Source organism: Mustelus asterias, chromosome 2, assembly GCF_964213995.1.
Source record: "Mustelus asterias chromosome 2, sMusAst1.hap1.1, whole genome shotgun sequence".
NCBI lineage: Eukaryota > Metazoa > Chordata > Chondrichthyes > Carcharhiniformes > Triakidae > Mustelus > Mustelus asterias.
The window spans coordinates 151,093,340-151,108,929 of NC_135802.1; the positions used below are offsets into that span (position 1 = coordinate 151,093,340).

Sequence of the window (15,590 nt, forward strand, 5' to 3'; positions counted from 1 at the left end):
ATATACTTGAATTTGTATTACTTTCAATGGTGACTGGCAATCATTTATGTGAAGCACACATTTTAGATAGATTCATATAACAGTGGGGAAAGGAATGATTCAGACGATCTGAATGTAGAATCTGGAGCATAGAACAGAGTGGTGACTTGATTGAAGTATACAACACCCTGAACGGTCATGACAAGGTGAACATGGAAAGGACGTTTCCTCTTGTGGGCAAATCTAGAAATAGGGGGCAGTGTTTTAAAATTAGGGGTTGCTCTTTAGGACATAGATGACGAGAATATTTTTCTTTCAGAGGGTTGTGCAATTTTGGAACTCTCTGCCTCAGAGACGGGATCATTGAATTTTTTTTTAAAGGCAGAGGTAGATGGACTCCCTTGCTGAACCAGAATCTAAGGTTATCAGGAGTAGGTGGAAAGGTGGAATTTGAAACATAAACAGATCAGTCATGGTCTTATTGAACGGCGTAGTGAGCTTGAAAGGCCTCCTATTTCTCATGTTCGTATGGAAGTGGAAGGGGGCGAGGGGGGTGCGGAGGTGAGGGAGGATTCAGGACAGATAGCATTTAATTGAGGGAAGTATTCTGAAACATAAAAACAAAAAAAAACTTGGAAGTGCTCAAACTTTCAAATGTCAGTAAATAATGTTTCAGAAAATGGCAGGGTAAAAGCTAACATTGACTGCTTTCTTTTAATTTATTAAAAAAGGCACCACAGGTTGTTAAATTAAATCCTAAAATACCACGTGGGAAGACAGACAATTCATGTTTTAGTATTGTGCTCTGCTTCCAGCCCCTTCAGGACAGAACATTCTTTATACTTATTTTATTAGATTAAATGCTTTCAGACTTTGACTGTAGATGACTGAAGTCAGATCAGCATCTTTAATCAACAATGAAACGTAGTTTAACAGTACTATAAACCAACTCCATAAAAGTCTGACAAATTGAAAAATTTTAAAAAGATGCAACTTTTAAACTTTGCATTTAAGCGCACAAATTAAAGGAAAAAATAGAGTTTGGACTGATATATTTTTGAGTAAGGCATCAATAACCAGCTAATGAATTACAAGTTTGGCTGAGAACCTCCTGCCAACTATGGTTTGGAGAGCTAAAGTAAACAGCATCTTGTTCTACTTTATTTTACCCTGTAAAGAATAGGATCAGGGAGGTGATAGATGAGCAGGATTTAGTGTAGGACAGAACATGACCAGCGAAGTTTTAGACATGTTTAAACTTGGGGTAGCCTGGAGCTTGGGAGGTTGTAAGGCTGAACACTGGAAGGGAAAAAAATAAATTTGGAGGGAACAAATGAATAGACCTGGATTTCAGCAGCGGTGGGCTAAAGTGAGCTGGAGGTATGCAATATTGCAGAGACGGGTGTAAATATTTTTCATAATGGGCAGGATGCGAAGTTTACAAATTTAAGGCCTTCAAACTACAAACCATCTATTCAGACCGAGCATGTAGTTAAAGAAGGCGATAGAGTCAGGAGTAAATGTTATGGCGTCTTTTCTGGAAGTCAGATAAGATAGTGTCAGTCTTTCTAATGCAAAATTGGAGGATGTTTTGGCTCATCTGTGACTTGGTGCCAAATCAAACAACCGGTCAGAAATAAGAACAGAGGTTTTCGGAAATACTCAGGTCAGGCAGCATCTGTGGAGAAAAACAGAGTTAGACCTGGCCACCAGCACAGGGATGGTCAGGGAGTTTACCGTGATGGTGGAAAAATGTCACCAATACAGAAATGAAAACTGAGCACATGCATGCAGATGATGAATGACATCAATAATATAAGGCAAAAGGTAGAGTTTGAAACAATGACATATTCTGAAAGAGAAGTTGCAGTTGGAGAGGTGTCAATTGGATGGGACATACGAGGAGAAGGACAGTGTAGTGGATCACTCCTGAGTTTAAAGTTAGGGGTTGGAGAGCTCGATCCAACTTCCTAGATTTAAATCTTTCTGAAGGCTGTTGATATTATTATGCCTTGTCTATTTATATTGATACTGCCTGTCTGCAACTAGTGGATTTCCCATTGTACTGCCCATGATTTAATTCAATTTTAAATTTAGCATTTAAATTGTTTACTACTCACCCACTGCAGTCAAATAAAGCACTGCTTGTAAAAATGTGGACACCCCCCCTGCACAACTATCCAATTCATTCTACAGGTGTAACATGCTGGAGGTGTATAGGTGCAAAATGCAATTAAACAAACTAATAAATCAGGCTAGCATTAAGCTAAATGATTTCCAGACCTCTAAATGAGCAAAAAAAAAGCTTATAATTCTAAAGGTTGTAATGCTCCAGCACTTGAAAACATTTAGCTTCTGGCAGTATGATTATTAAAAATAAAATGGATGAACCATTTTTATAAGCATTTATAATTATGAATACAATATATGTATATGCATTATATATCAAAAGCAATGACTAGCCAATGTTCCAATGGCATGCCATCTGTTAGGGTCATATCTCTACAGAACTTCCACGGTGTATTCTGCCAGAGAACAATAGAAAGAGTCATCACAGCTACCTGTTCACTGAACTATTGTTATTATAGAATCATAGAATCCTACAGTGCAGAAGGAGGCCATTCAGCCCATCGAGTCTACACCAACTACAATCCCACCCAGGCCCTGTCATAGAGGTTTACAGAGTAAGAAGTCTCACAACACCAGGTGGTTGGACTTTAACCTGGTGTTGTGAGACTTCTTACTGTGTTTACCCCAGTCCAACGCCGGCATCTCCACATCATAGAGGTTTACAGCATGGAAACAGGCCCTTCAGCCCAACTTGTCCATGCCGTCCTTTTTTTTAAAACTCCTAAGCTAATCCCAATTGCCCGCATTTGGCCCATATCCTCCTATACACATCTTACCCATGTAACTATCAAAATGCTTTTTAAAAGACAAAATTGTACCCGCCTCTACTACTACCTCTGGCAGCTTATTCCAGACACTCACCACCCTCTGTGTGAAAAAATTGCCCCTCTGGACCCTTTTGTACCTCTCCCCTCTCATCTTAAACCTATGTCCTCTAGTTTTAGACTCCCCTATCTTTGGGAAAAGATATTGACTATCTAGCTGATCTGTGCCCTTCATTATTTTATAGACCTCTATAAGGTCACCCCTCAGCTTCCTACGCTCCAGAGAAAAAAGCCCCAGTCTATCTAGCCTCTTCTTATAACTCAAACCATCAAGTTCCGGTAGCATCCTAGTAAATCTTTTCTGCACTCTTTCTAGTTTAATAATATCCTTTCTATAATAGGGTGACCAGAACTGCACACAGTATTCCAACTGTGGCCTTACCAATGTCTTGTACAACTTCAACAAGACGTCTCAACTCCTGTATTCAATGTTCTGACCGATGAAACCAAGCATGTCGAATGCCTCCTTCACCATTCTGTCCACCTGTGACTCCACTTTCAAGCACCTATGAACATGTACCCCTAGATCTCTTTGCTCTGAACTCTCCCCAACTGAACTCTCTACCATTAACTGAGTAAGTTCTGCCCTGGTTCAATCTACCAAAATGCATCACCTCACATTTGTCTAAATTAAACTCCATCTGCCATTCGTCAGCCCACTGGCCCAATTGATCAAGATCCCGTTGCAGTTGGAGATAACTTCCTTCACTGTCCACTATGCCACCAATCTTGGTGTCATCTGCAAACTTACTAACCATGCCTCCTATATTCTCATCCAAATCATTAATATAAATGACAAATAACAATGGACCCACCACTGATCCCTGAGGCACACCACTGGTCACAGGCCTTCAGTTTGAAAAACAACCCTCTACAACCACCCTCTGGCTTCTGTCAAGAAGCCAATTTTGTATCTCTTAGATACCTCACCCGGGATCCCATGAGATTTAACTTTATGCAACAACCTACCATGCGGTACCTTGTCAAAGGCCTTGCTAAAGTCCATGTAGACAACATCAACTGCACTGCCCTCATCTACCTTCTTGGTTACCCCTTCAAAAAACTCAATCAAATTAGTGAGACATGATTTTCCACTCACAAAGCCATGCTGACTGTCCCTAATCAGTCCTTGGGTCTCTAAATGCATGTAGATTCTCTCTCTCAAAATACTTCCAACAACGTACCCACCACAGGTGTGAGGCTAACTGGCCTGTAGTTGCCAGGCTTTTCCCTGCAGCCCTTTTTAAACAAAGGCACAACATTTGCCACTCCCCAATCTTCAGGCACCTCACCCGTGACTATCGATGATCCAAATATCTCGGCTAGGGGACCTGCAATTTCCTCCCTAAGCCTCCCACAATGTCCTGGGCTACACTAGCATTTACTCTAGCTAGTCCCCCTGACACTATGGGGTAATTAAGCATGGCCAATCCACCCAGCCCGCACATCTTTGGACTGTGGGAGAAAATCGGAGCACCTGGAGGAAACCCACAGACACGAGGAGAATGTGCAAACTCCACACAGACAGTGACCCAAGCCGGGAATCGAACCCTGGTCCCTGGTGCTGAGACACGGAAATGCTAACCACTGTGCCACCGTGCTGCCCCCAAAGGGGCAAAGGGCTATGGTGAGTTTTTATCATAATAGTGTCCATATACTCTGTGTGCTTTGTTCAAATCATAACCCTTCCCACAGTCAGAAAGTATCACTATTATCGATTCCCTCTCCACGTAACACCAGGGTTGGAGATTCAGACAATTTGATACTTCATTTACAGCCCTAGCCTCCCAGTGATGTGCTTGTAGTATAGTCACAGCATTTTTAAATGTCAGGTCCCTCATTGTGTCCACCACACTTGATTGGGAGTCTTCTTCAGTTGCATTATCTGCCTAATGGCTATGCATCACTCATTCCTCTAACATGTCTCACTCCTTAATTACACCTAGCAACACCCCCACTACTGAGAATTTTCCTCTTGAATCGGCTACCCCAAGTGAGAATTAATGACAAAACCTGACTGGTCCCTTGCACTTGAACCGTCTCTCTCCCCCTCACCTCCTCTTCCCATCTCTTCTACTTCTCCAATGCCCTCCTCCATCATCTGGGTTAATCTTCACTCTACTAGATTCCTTTAGCCCCTTCCTCTTCTCATCTCTCCCCCTCCTTTCTATCTCTCTCTGCTCTACCCAAACCCACTTTCACACCCCAGTCCTTGTTCTTTGTTCTCTCCCTGTCCGCACCACATTTATCATTCTCCTTCTGCTCAACCTCCTCTTCCTTTTGCCCTCCCCTGTCCCCTTAAGTGCCTTGGTCACGACTGAATTGTGGCCATGTGACTGAGGGTCTGGAATCAATGGTGGGTCTGTAGCTGATTAAAAAGTGAGTTGATGCAAGTAAGGTGCTGCAGACAAAATGAGGGCAATGAAGAGCTGACAAAAAATGAAGAACTGGGTTCAAGTATTGACCAGAAATCATATAAAATTGTTTTAAAAATTCAATATTTGTAGAAAAAAACCCAAGACGTCTGAAATAAAAAAAATTTTAAAGTGCATTTTTTGTTAAAATAATCCTAACCCTCAAGAAAGATTTGCTCTTTTTTTGTGAATGCTCCTACAATATTCTCTTGTTTTCCACTCCGCTCGTCTCTCTTCCTCCCTCTTGCCAGAGGAAAAAAATACATCAGCTTCCCTCAGTCAGGAGGGTGCGGTGTCTGATATTCTTGGTCAGGAAGGAACAACAAGCAAAGTTTTTCTAACTTGCTCCCTCAAACAACCTGGCATGGTTTTAACAAGATGGTGTAAATATAAATAAGTAAAGATTTGTAGAACTGATATTTCTCCAAATGTTCCTCAACCCACATCCTGTAAAATAAATTCTCCCGTGCCATGAAGTATTTGCTATTTAAAAATCTGAACTGCAGAATTTACTACCTACTTGTCAATGTCTATACCAAGAGGATTTGCTGGGCGCAAAGACAGCGGAGAAATTCCTTTATTCCTATCAGTGCGCATGTCATAATAGTTCATTTCTTCAACCCAGACAGCTGACTGATCCAGGATACCTGTAGAAAAACAAAAATGTACAAGGAATGAAGTACTTAATTAAAAACAGATAAGGACTGAGTGCATTCCAACAGTCACTGCCAATGAAAAAGCATAAGTTGATTGCAGAAGGCATTTTATTTCAATCTTCAAATGCTGCACACAACTTTGCAGTGATTAAATCATACTTTGCAATTGCAGTGATAAATTGAGGACACCTGGTATGAAGGATTCTAAACTATTAACGTTTTGGCGTACCTTTTCTCCCCTTACCGTGGAAAGTTCATAGTACAGGAGGCAGACTTTCAAACAATTATCCCTCTGCCTACCAACTTTGCAAGAACATTCAAAAACTAATCCCACTTCTCTCCTCTCCCTATTGCATTGGATTGCTCTGCCTCAAGTACCTGAACTATTTTCTCCTCTTGTGGCAGTAGAAACATTAATAATTCCACTGCAGTAAATGAAAAACAGAAATTCAGTCTCTGCAATAATTGTCCTTACAATGGAGAAAAATGTGTTTCTTTTGTTCTTAAATAAGTTTTAAATATTTTTTTAAATAAACAGGCCAAGCTAAATTCTGTCATAGAATCCCTACAGTGCAGAAGGAGGCCATTTGGCCCATCGGGACTGCACCAACCACAATCCCACCCAGACCCTATCCCCATAGCCCCACATATTTACCTTGCTCGTCCCCCGATACGAAGGGGCAAATTTAGCATGGCCAATCAACCTAACCCACACATCTTTGGACTGTGGGAGGAAACTGGAGCACACGGAGGAAACCCACGCAGGCACGGGGAGAACGTGCGAGTTCCACACAGACAGTGACCCAAGACCAGAATTGAACCCGGGTCACTGTGAGGCAGCAGTGCTAACCACTCTGCCACCATGCTGCCCTCAAATACATATGTCATATACATTGCTGCCTTAGAGGGATGAGGGGCTTCAGAGGCTGGGGTCCTTAGAACAGAGGGCAAGAGTAGATTTGACAGAGTTGTTCAAAATCATGTGTAATTTTGATTGAAGAAATAAGGAAAAACTATTTCCATGGCAGAAGGGTTGGCAACCACAGGACACAGGTTGCAAGTGATTGCCAAAAGACAGAGGCAGCGCGGGTTGCTGTGATCTAGAATGCCCGAAAGAGGGGAGCTCAGTAGTAACTTTCAAAAAAGATAAATACTCGAAGGGATAAAATACAGGCCTCTGGGGAAAGATTAGGAGAGTGGGACTAACTGGTTCTAACAAAAAGCACAGGCACAATGGACAGAATGGGATTCTTCTTGCATCTTTAAGATTCAATGATATAACAGTTTATAAACAAGTAATTCCCTCTGAAAAAAAACTGTCAGTGGTCTAGGGTGGGGGGAGGGGGGCAAGGAAAAAAAAAGAGGAAAGTCTCTGATAGAGTGTCTAAATAAAAAGAGGAATAATGGTGCAAGGCAAAAGGAAGTGATAATAGAAAAAGTAAAAAAACACAAGGTAAGTCCAAAGGACAGCAGAAGAGCAGAGGGGGGGGGGGGGGGGGGGGTGGAGCAAAGCATAGAAAATCTAGCAAAGAAAAGATTCTTGTGACTTGAAATTGTGCCAAAGGTGGATCTGAACCACCCCAATGACCGTGTACTGATAAGGAATCCCCACTACACTTCACCCTTTCCCAGTGTAGCCACCCTCCATTACCAGCATGTGGTGTATGGTACGAGAAAAGGGAGCAATGGCTAAGATCACACAATCAGATTACATAACATTTGATTGTCACCTACGATGACACTAATCCAAAAGTGTTTCAATATTGACATGAAAATGCTACAATGTCAAAAAGTATCCTCTGTTAAAATCAGGGAACCTACACTTTTGGTACTTAAAACTGAGCAATTGCATCTTTCGGTTGTTTCTCCTCTTCGCAAGTCAGTGCCTCATACTGAGACATGATTCCCAGCTGGCAATGATCCTCTGGAATCTCACAAAGTGAATGCTTGTCATGTGTGAATATGGACAGGCTGTTGAGTCAGAGAGACTTGGAATCCAAATTGAATATTGTTCTCACTCAATATGCATTTGCAGCGTAGTGTCACTGGGCAGGAATGCCAATCCTAGCTAACTTTCAACCTCCCTTGCTCTGGAATAGTGACGCCAGTTGTAATGTCCTTAACACCAGCCTGAAATCAGCTAACTCATTACAAATACAATCAAATACCAGAGGTCTCTGGTCCAAGCCATTTGGAAGAAGCTCCAACACTACCGCATCTTGAAATTCTTGTTAATTCCATGACTCAACCTTCACTAAAATCTAATTTTATATACAACATAAACAGTGCATTCCTGTCAAGGGTATAACTGATGTCCCACCATTTGTATACACTTATTAGAAGTCCTTATAAAGCAGACTGTGGTACAAAAGCTAATTTGGAAAAGAATCTGTTTTGTATCTACAACAGGACAGTTTGGGACTCCTTAACCCTTTGACACCACTGTGCCATTTCTATACAAGCACCCAGGAGAACAAGATCATTTTCTATAAGCTAAACGCAGGGTATTTTATACAGATACATAAATCTACAGCAGCTTTATGAAATACATCCCTCTTGAAACGATGCACACTTGTTAAAGGCTGTCAAAGCTAAGAATCACATCAATACTGATACAAATTGTAAATGAAGAAAACATCAACCAGAACAGTCTTGGTGGAAATCATCCACAGAAAAGAGGGAATTTAAGCATGGAAGCTGAGGAGGTCTTAAGTAATTTACCTATTTTATCTTGCTTCATCAGCCTAAAGGAGACAGTTGAAGTTCCTTTGCCTCCTGATTTCGTGGTTACGATGATGTCTCCCTTGTCATTTTTTGCCGTCCCAACTCGACAGACTATTTTGCTCGCAGACATCCATTCTGCAGTCAGCAGACAGTTGTGTCCGCAGATCGCGAGACCTTAAAAAAAAAGAGATTGTGAGCATTGATATCAAAATATTCCTCAATCTTATAATTTGATTTATACGCACACACAACCAGTTATGAGAGGAAATGCGAGGAAGTACTTTATCCAGGGGTTCAGAAGGCATTATAAAGATGGAGTGGTTTTCAACAATCAAAATCCAGAATTCCAATAACAAGCTTTATTGCCATCCCACATACAAACTGGGAAAGGTTTTTTCCTAACTTGGAACTAAGCTTAAATAATAAAACAGATTGAGCACAGTTTTCAGGATACTCGATACTGTCCATCAGAAAATGTGATCTTGGACTTTAAATGTATACATGCACTATCATTAAATCCAACCGCATTTTATTTTTGCACAATTTATTATTGGCAGCGTGGTGGCAGAATGATAGAGTCACAACTTACAGAGCCTGTGGATCGACAGGATAGAGTTTGTACTAACAATGCTCTGTACATCAACTGAGCGCACTCACATCGGTATGGGAAGCACTGAGAAGAAGTCAAGTACTTCTCCACAAGGAGAGCCGAGAAGAGGGGAAAAAGTAATGCTGTGCCATCACTGTGTGCCTATTTCCAACTCCATAACATTGCCTAACTTTGCCCATCACAGCTGATCAGCTGCGGAAACTATCATTTATGCCTTCTGTACTGCTAGATTTGATTATTCCAACATGCTCTTGGCTGGTCTCCCATATTCTATCCTCCACAAACCGGAGGTCATTTAAATAACTGCTGCCCGTGTCTTAGCTCGTAGCAAATACCATTGCTCCATCACCCATGTCTTGGCCCGCTGGCCTACATTGGTTCCTCGTCAAGCAGCGTCTTAATTTTAAAATTCTTATCCTTGATTTCAAACCCCTCCAAAACCTTGCCTCTCCCCTCTCTGTAATCTCCTCCAGCCCTACAACCATCCAAGACATCTGCACTCCTCCTCAAATTTTGGTCTCTTGTGCATTCTCAATATGAATTACCCACAATTGGTAGCAGTGCTTTTAGTTGCCTAGACCCCAAGCTCTAGAATACCCTCCCTCCCCTTCTTTCTCCTTCGCTTTCTTTCTTTAAGACACGCCTCATCAACCAAGCTTTCGGCCATCTGACCTAATATTTCCTTGTATAGGATAGTCTTGTAATTTGTTTTATAATGTTCCTGCGAAATGCCTTGGGACGTATCATCACCTTGAAGGTACTAGATAAATATAAGTCGTATTTTTCATGAAGAACTAACATGTCATTAGTATACAAATCCTTAAGCCCCGGTCATCTCATCAGAGTGACTGCCATTTATATTTACACATAGACAGATGCAATAGGAGGCTATATAGCAATAAGGCAAACACAATTAACAGTTCTCACTTGATCAAGTGCACTTCCAGAAGGAATTATTCAATATTCATTTAGGGCAGGACCCACAGTCACCTGGCCTCAACTCATCCTACCACCACCGGACTGAGATCAACTAATAGAGACTTTCAAGATTATGAGAAGGTTTAATAGCATGAATAAGACAAAATATTCTGTCTAGCAAGTGAGTGAAAATATCAAGGATTCAGGAGAGGCGAAAATTTCAACGTGTATCCTTCTAAAGTTGTATGATGCATCCAACTACTGCACCATTTTGGGAGCCTCTGCTACTTTGATGTGGATTTACAGAATTAACTTATCCTAGGAAGTATTTTTAGCTACACACCTCCCTCAACATTACTTCCCTGTCCATGCAATGAGCTAAATACAAATACAAAGATTCTTGTATCGTACTGCTCGGCCTTGCTGTTTTTGAGTAAAGTATTCAAGTGGTAGCTTCAAACACTGCTAATTTAAACCTCTATTTGAGAATTTCAGCCATAATAGGTTTCCTCCCACAGTCCAAAGATGTGCAGGTTAAGTTGATTGGCCTTGCTCAATTGCCCCAAAGTGTCAAGAAGATTAGCAGGGTAAATACATAGATAGGGCCTGAGTGGGCTTGTTGTCGGTGCAAGGTCGATGGGCCAAATGGCCTTATTCTGCACTGTAGGTTCTAATATTGCAGCCTATTTGCAAAAAAGTGTGAAGGCTTGCAAAATGCAGAATCTTTGATGATGATGTATTTTAATAGAACATTTTAAGTTTATTATTGTAAATCTACATGCAAAATCTTTCACAGAGTTCAGTATATTGGTAAAAAAACAGAATTAATAATCCATTTTAAAAGACACACGATTTTTTTTTAAACTACATACATGGCATTTTTTTTGCATACAAAAGTTCCCTCAGTCAGTTAAAGAAATGCATTTTCATCCAGAAATTTCAGTTAAAGTAGCATTTTTATTTGGCAGGCATCAGATACTGTCTGTAAACACAGAGATGCTTATCACATTGATGATGCCAAAATGCTGATATCTTTCTGGTGCACATTGGTGAAGCAGTTGAAATCACATGAACCACATGCTTTATTGACAGTAATTGGCAATCAGCAGAATCCTCAAATTCCACATTTATAAATGGCTAATGAAAATTCATCGCTTAGTAAATGCAATGCAATATGCAAGTACAGTATTTAATTATTTTTCATGATCCTGTATATTGATGCAAAATGCTTATATCATTGGTATCATGGTAACAACAGTTTAGTCCCAAGTCAAACAATAGCAAAGCTTGCATATTTTAATATCCAAGAGAGTTGACAGGTCAGATTAAATGTGTTATATCGGCATTACATCTCTGGGCAGATAAGAATCTCTGTAAATGTGGACAAAAAATGACATTGAGGGAACATTAGCTGACAGGCCAGCCAACCGCCTGTGCCCAAAAAGATGGTCATGCCATCACATTTTATTTTAATAATTCCAAAGTCAGTTAGTGTTTATCTCACCAAAAGCACTCAATATAATTTTCTGCAAATTGCCAGCGTATTAGTCAGGTGGGTTGTCAGCTGGTCACCTTTGTTGGCCGAGAAGCTGCCTCATGCCGTGGCAGTTCTCTCCATGGCCAGGAACTACCAATTCCAAAGGTTAAATGTGACAATTCTCCGTAGTTCATGAGTGCTTCTTAAAGTTGTACCGTAAGTGGCATGGAGGGGGCATGTCGAGACTGTGGTGGTTGGATAAAATTTCAAAAACAAGTTTTGCTTTTTTGGTTTAGTATTACAACGATATTACCAGTAAGGCATCATGCTTGTGTGTTCAAGGAGGGATTATTTTGAAATTCTGTAACCAAGTGCATTAGATTTTGTGCTTTGATCAAACCTTTATTTTTACCAAAGAGAATCTAGAAACCTGCAGCACAGGAGGCAGTCATTCAGCCCATCAAATCTATGCTGGCTTTTTGAAAGGACAGACATGGTGCGGCCCTCATCCCCACTTTTTGTCTATAACCAGGTAAAGTCCCTCATCCCAAGCACTTGTCCAACACCCTTTAAACATTGTGTATGGAATCAGCTTCCTCCACTTTTTCAGACAAAGCGGGCGGGATTTTCTGGCTGTGCTCGCCCCGAAACTGGAAAATCCTGCCGGAGGTCAACGGATCTTTCCATAGTCTGCCCCTCGCCCGCTACGATCTCCGTGGCAAGCGGAACGGGAAGATTCGTCTCAGCGTTTCAAATCCCGACAACTCTCGGTGAAAAATTTCTCTTCTCCCCTCTGGAGCTTTTCACAATGATTTTGAATCCATGATATTTGACGCTCTTGCTAGACAGAATATTTTATCCTTATTCATGCTCTCAAACCTTCTCATCACCTTAAAAATCTCTATTAGGTCACCATCTTGCTATTACCCCATCTCTCCACTTTAAGTGTAACACTCACATCACCCATTTTCTACATTAATGAATGATCGAGATGAAAATGTGGGAAATATGACCAGTAAGTTTGCAGATTACTTGAAAATTGGTGGTGTGGAGAATAGTGAGGAGGAAAGCCTTAAGATTACAGGACGATATAGATGGGCTGGTCAGAAGGGCAGAAGAATGCAAATAGAATTTAACCCTGCAAAGTGTGAGATGATGCATTTTGGGAGGACTATGGCAAGCTCAGGCACGATGGGCCGAAGGGTCATTTTCTGTGTTGTAAAACTCTTATGACTCTATGACTTTTGTTGCGAAGACAGGTCGAAAGTATTTATATAGTACAAAAGCAAATACTTCAGATGCTGGAAACATGAAATCAAAAGAAAAAAAATACTGGAAACACTCAGGTGGTCTGGCAGCATCTACGGAAAGAGAAACTGAGCTATTGTTTCAGGACTCGGGCCTTGCATCAAAAGTGAGAAAGTTAAAATAACAATAGTCTTTGTGCAAGTGAAAAGGGGAAAAGGGAGAAAAGTAGAGAAGGTCTGTGATAGTGGGAAGGGCAGGAGAGATTGGATGACAAAAGGGTTTGTGGTGCAAGGCTAAAGGCAAGTTTTAGATCATAACCTCTGCCCCCATTTAGTTTCAATTTCATCCTTCTTGTTTCGTTTGCTTTAGGGTGGAAGGCATTCTAGATCCTGCATTATTATTTCCTCTTTTGTTTCTTTATTTCTCCCCTTACCACCTCCTTTGACCTTGTACCATTCCATTTTTTTTTCATTTAATTTCTCTTGCCTCCCACCTATCGCAGACCTTTCCTTCTATTCTTCTTCCCACTCAATCCACTGTCGCTTGATCAAAACCTATGTTTCTAATTAGTTCCAGTTCTGATTAAACATCAAATCTGTTCCACTCTCCACAGACACTGCCAGACCTGCTGAGTATCTCCAGCATTTTCTGTACTCATTTGATACTTTTGCCATGCCCTCTGCTTCTACGTGAAGACACCTCTTTCGGTTCTTAATAAGTCCAATCTTTATCCTAACATACTGCTTCCACATAATGTTCTTAAAATGTTTTAGGTTTGCATTGAATGCTGCCAGCTAATCTTTTCTCATAACCCCTATTTGCCTCCTATATTAATTTGTTCAACTTCCTCATTTAAACACCATAATCTTTTTGGTTATGAATTGAATCTTTCTCCTGACATTTGTCATAATCACGTTTTTTTTAAATGTTAATTTTCCTTTCCTTTGTCATTTTTTGTTCTTTCTTGAAATGGGGTTTTGCTAGTAATGCCAGCATTTGTTGCCCATCCCTAATTGCCCTCAAGAAGGTGGTGATGAGCTGCTTACTTGAACCCTCTATCAGTTGCAGGTACACCCAAAATATTGGTAGGGAGGGAGTTCCAGCAACAGTGAAGGAATGGCAATGTAGATCCAAGACAGGATGGTGGGTGGCATGGAATGGAACTTGTAGGTGATAGTGTTCCCATGCAGCTGCTGCCCATATCCCTCTAGGTGGTAGTGGCTCAGTGAGCTGTCGCAGTGCACATTATACATAGCTGCCATTGTCCTTCACTGGTGGTGGGGGTAAATATTTGAAGTGGTGGATGGGGTGTCAATCAAGCAAGTTGCTTTGTCCTAGAATGGTGCCAAGCTTCTTTAGCATTGTTGGACTCACACCTACCCAGACAAGTGGAGAATATTTCATCACACTCCTGACTTGGGCATTGTAGATGGTAGACAGGGTCTGGGAAATAGGTGGTGTATTACTGGCCACAGAATTCTCAGCTTCTAACATGCTCTTGTAGCCACAACATTTATATGGCTGGTTCAATCCAGTTTCTGGGCAACGATAATCACCTTCGGGATGTTGATAGTGGGAGAGTCAATGATAGTAATGCTATTGGATGCCATGGGTAGATGGTTAAATTCTCTATTGTTGGAGATGGTCATTCCTTGGCATGTGTAGCATGAATGCTACCTGCCACTTATCAACCCAAGCCTGAATGTTGTCTCGATGTTGCTGCCTATGGACATAACTGCTTCAGCATCTAAGAAGCTGCAAATGATATTGACCATTGTATAATCATCAGCAAACATCTTCACTTCTGACCTTATGATGGAGGTCATTGATGTAACAGCCGAAGATGGTTGGGCCTAGCACACTACCCTAAGGAACTCCTGCAGTCATGTCCTGGGACTGAGATGGCTGGCCTCCAACAAGCACAACCATCTTCCTTTGAGATAGGTATGACTCCATCTCTTTGGCACTATACAAAAACAAGTTGTTGAATGCTCTCCTAGTCATCTTCGTTTCAACCTTGGTAAAGTTTAGCTCATCCAAAATCTTTTGTCCATATCCTATCATGCATCTTTCACCATAACCAGCTCCAGCCCCCTGAACTCTCCTTCCCTCTGGCTGACTCCTTGGGTATTCCTCAGCCCCACTGACAACTGTTTGGAGTTGTATCAAAAAACTCCCAAAAAGGTAACAACTTCCCCCTCTTCAACTCAAGCCAAAAAGATTCAGCCCTAGAACCATGTAGTAAATCTTTTATTTTTATATCTGTAACATTATCTTTAATCAGTACTCTTCTGTTCATATTTATATAGTGCCTTTAAATGAAAAGTCCCAAGGTGCTTCACAGAAGCACTATAAATTAAGATGACACTGAGCCACAGAAGTCAATATTAGGTCAGATGACCAAAAGCTTGATCAAAAAGGTAGGTTTTAATGAATGTCTTGGAGACTGAAAGAAAGAATGAGAGATGGAGACGTATAGCTTAGAGCTTGGCACCTAAGCAACTGAAGGCATGGGCACCATGATTTTAATTAGGACTGCACAAGAGGCCAGAACTAGGTAAGTGCAGAAATATTGGAGGGTTGTAGGGCTGGAGCAGATTGCAGCAAAAG

At 41.1% G+C, this 15,590-nt stretch overlaps 1 protein-coding gene across 2 annotated transcripts in view; it reads right to left on the bottom strand.

Annotated features, from left to right (window-relative positions):
* Positions 1–15,590, bottom strand: part of exoc2 (exocyst complex component 2) — a 268,711-nt gene that overhangs the window by 189,456 nt on the left and 63,665 nt on the right. For both annotated transcript variants that reach the window (XM_078198474.1, XM_078198482.1), the window contains exons 3-4: positions 8,725–8,901; positions 5,868–5,994 (exon numbers count right to left, since the gene is read on the bottom strand). In XM_078198474.1, the coding sequence (XP_078054600.1) occupies positions 5,868–5,994; positions 8,725–8,901 (304 nt within the window). The remainder of the gene's footprint in view (positions 1–5,867; positions 5,995–8,724; positions 8,902–15,590) is intronic.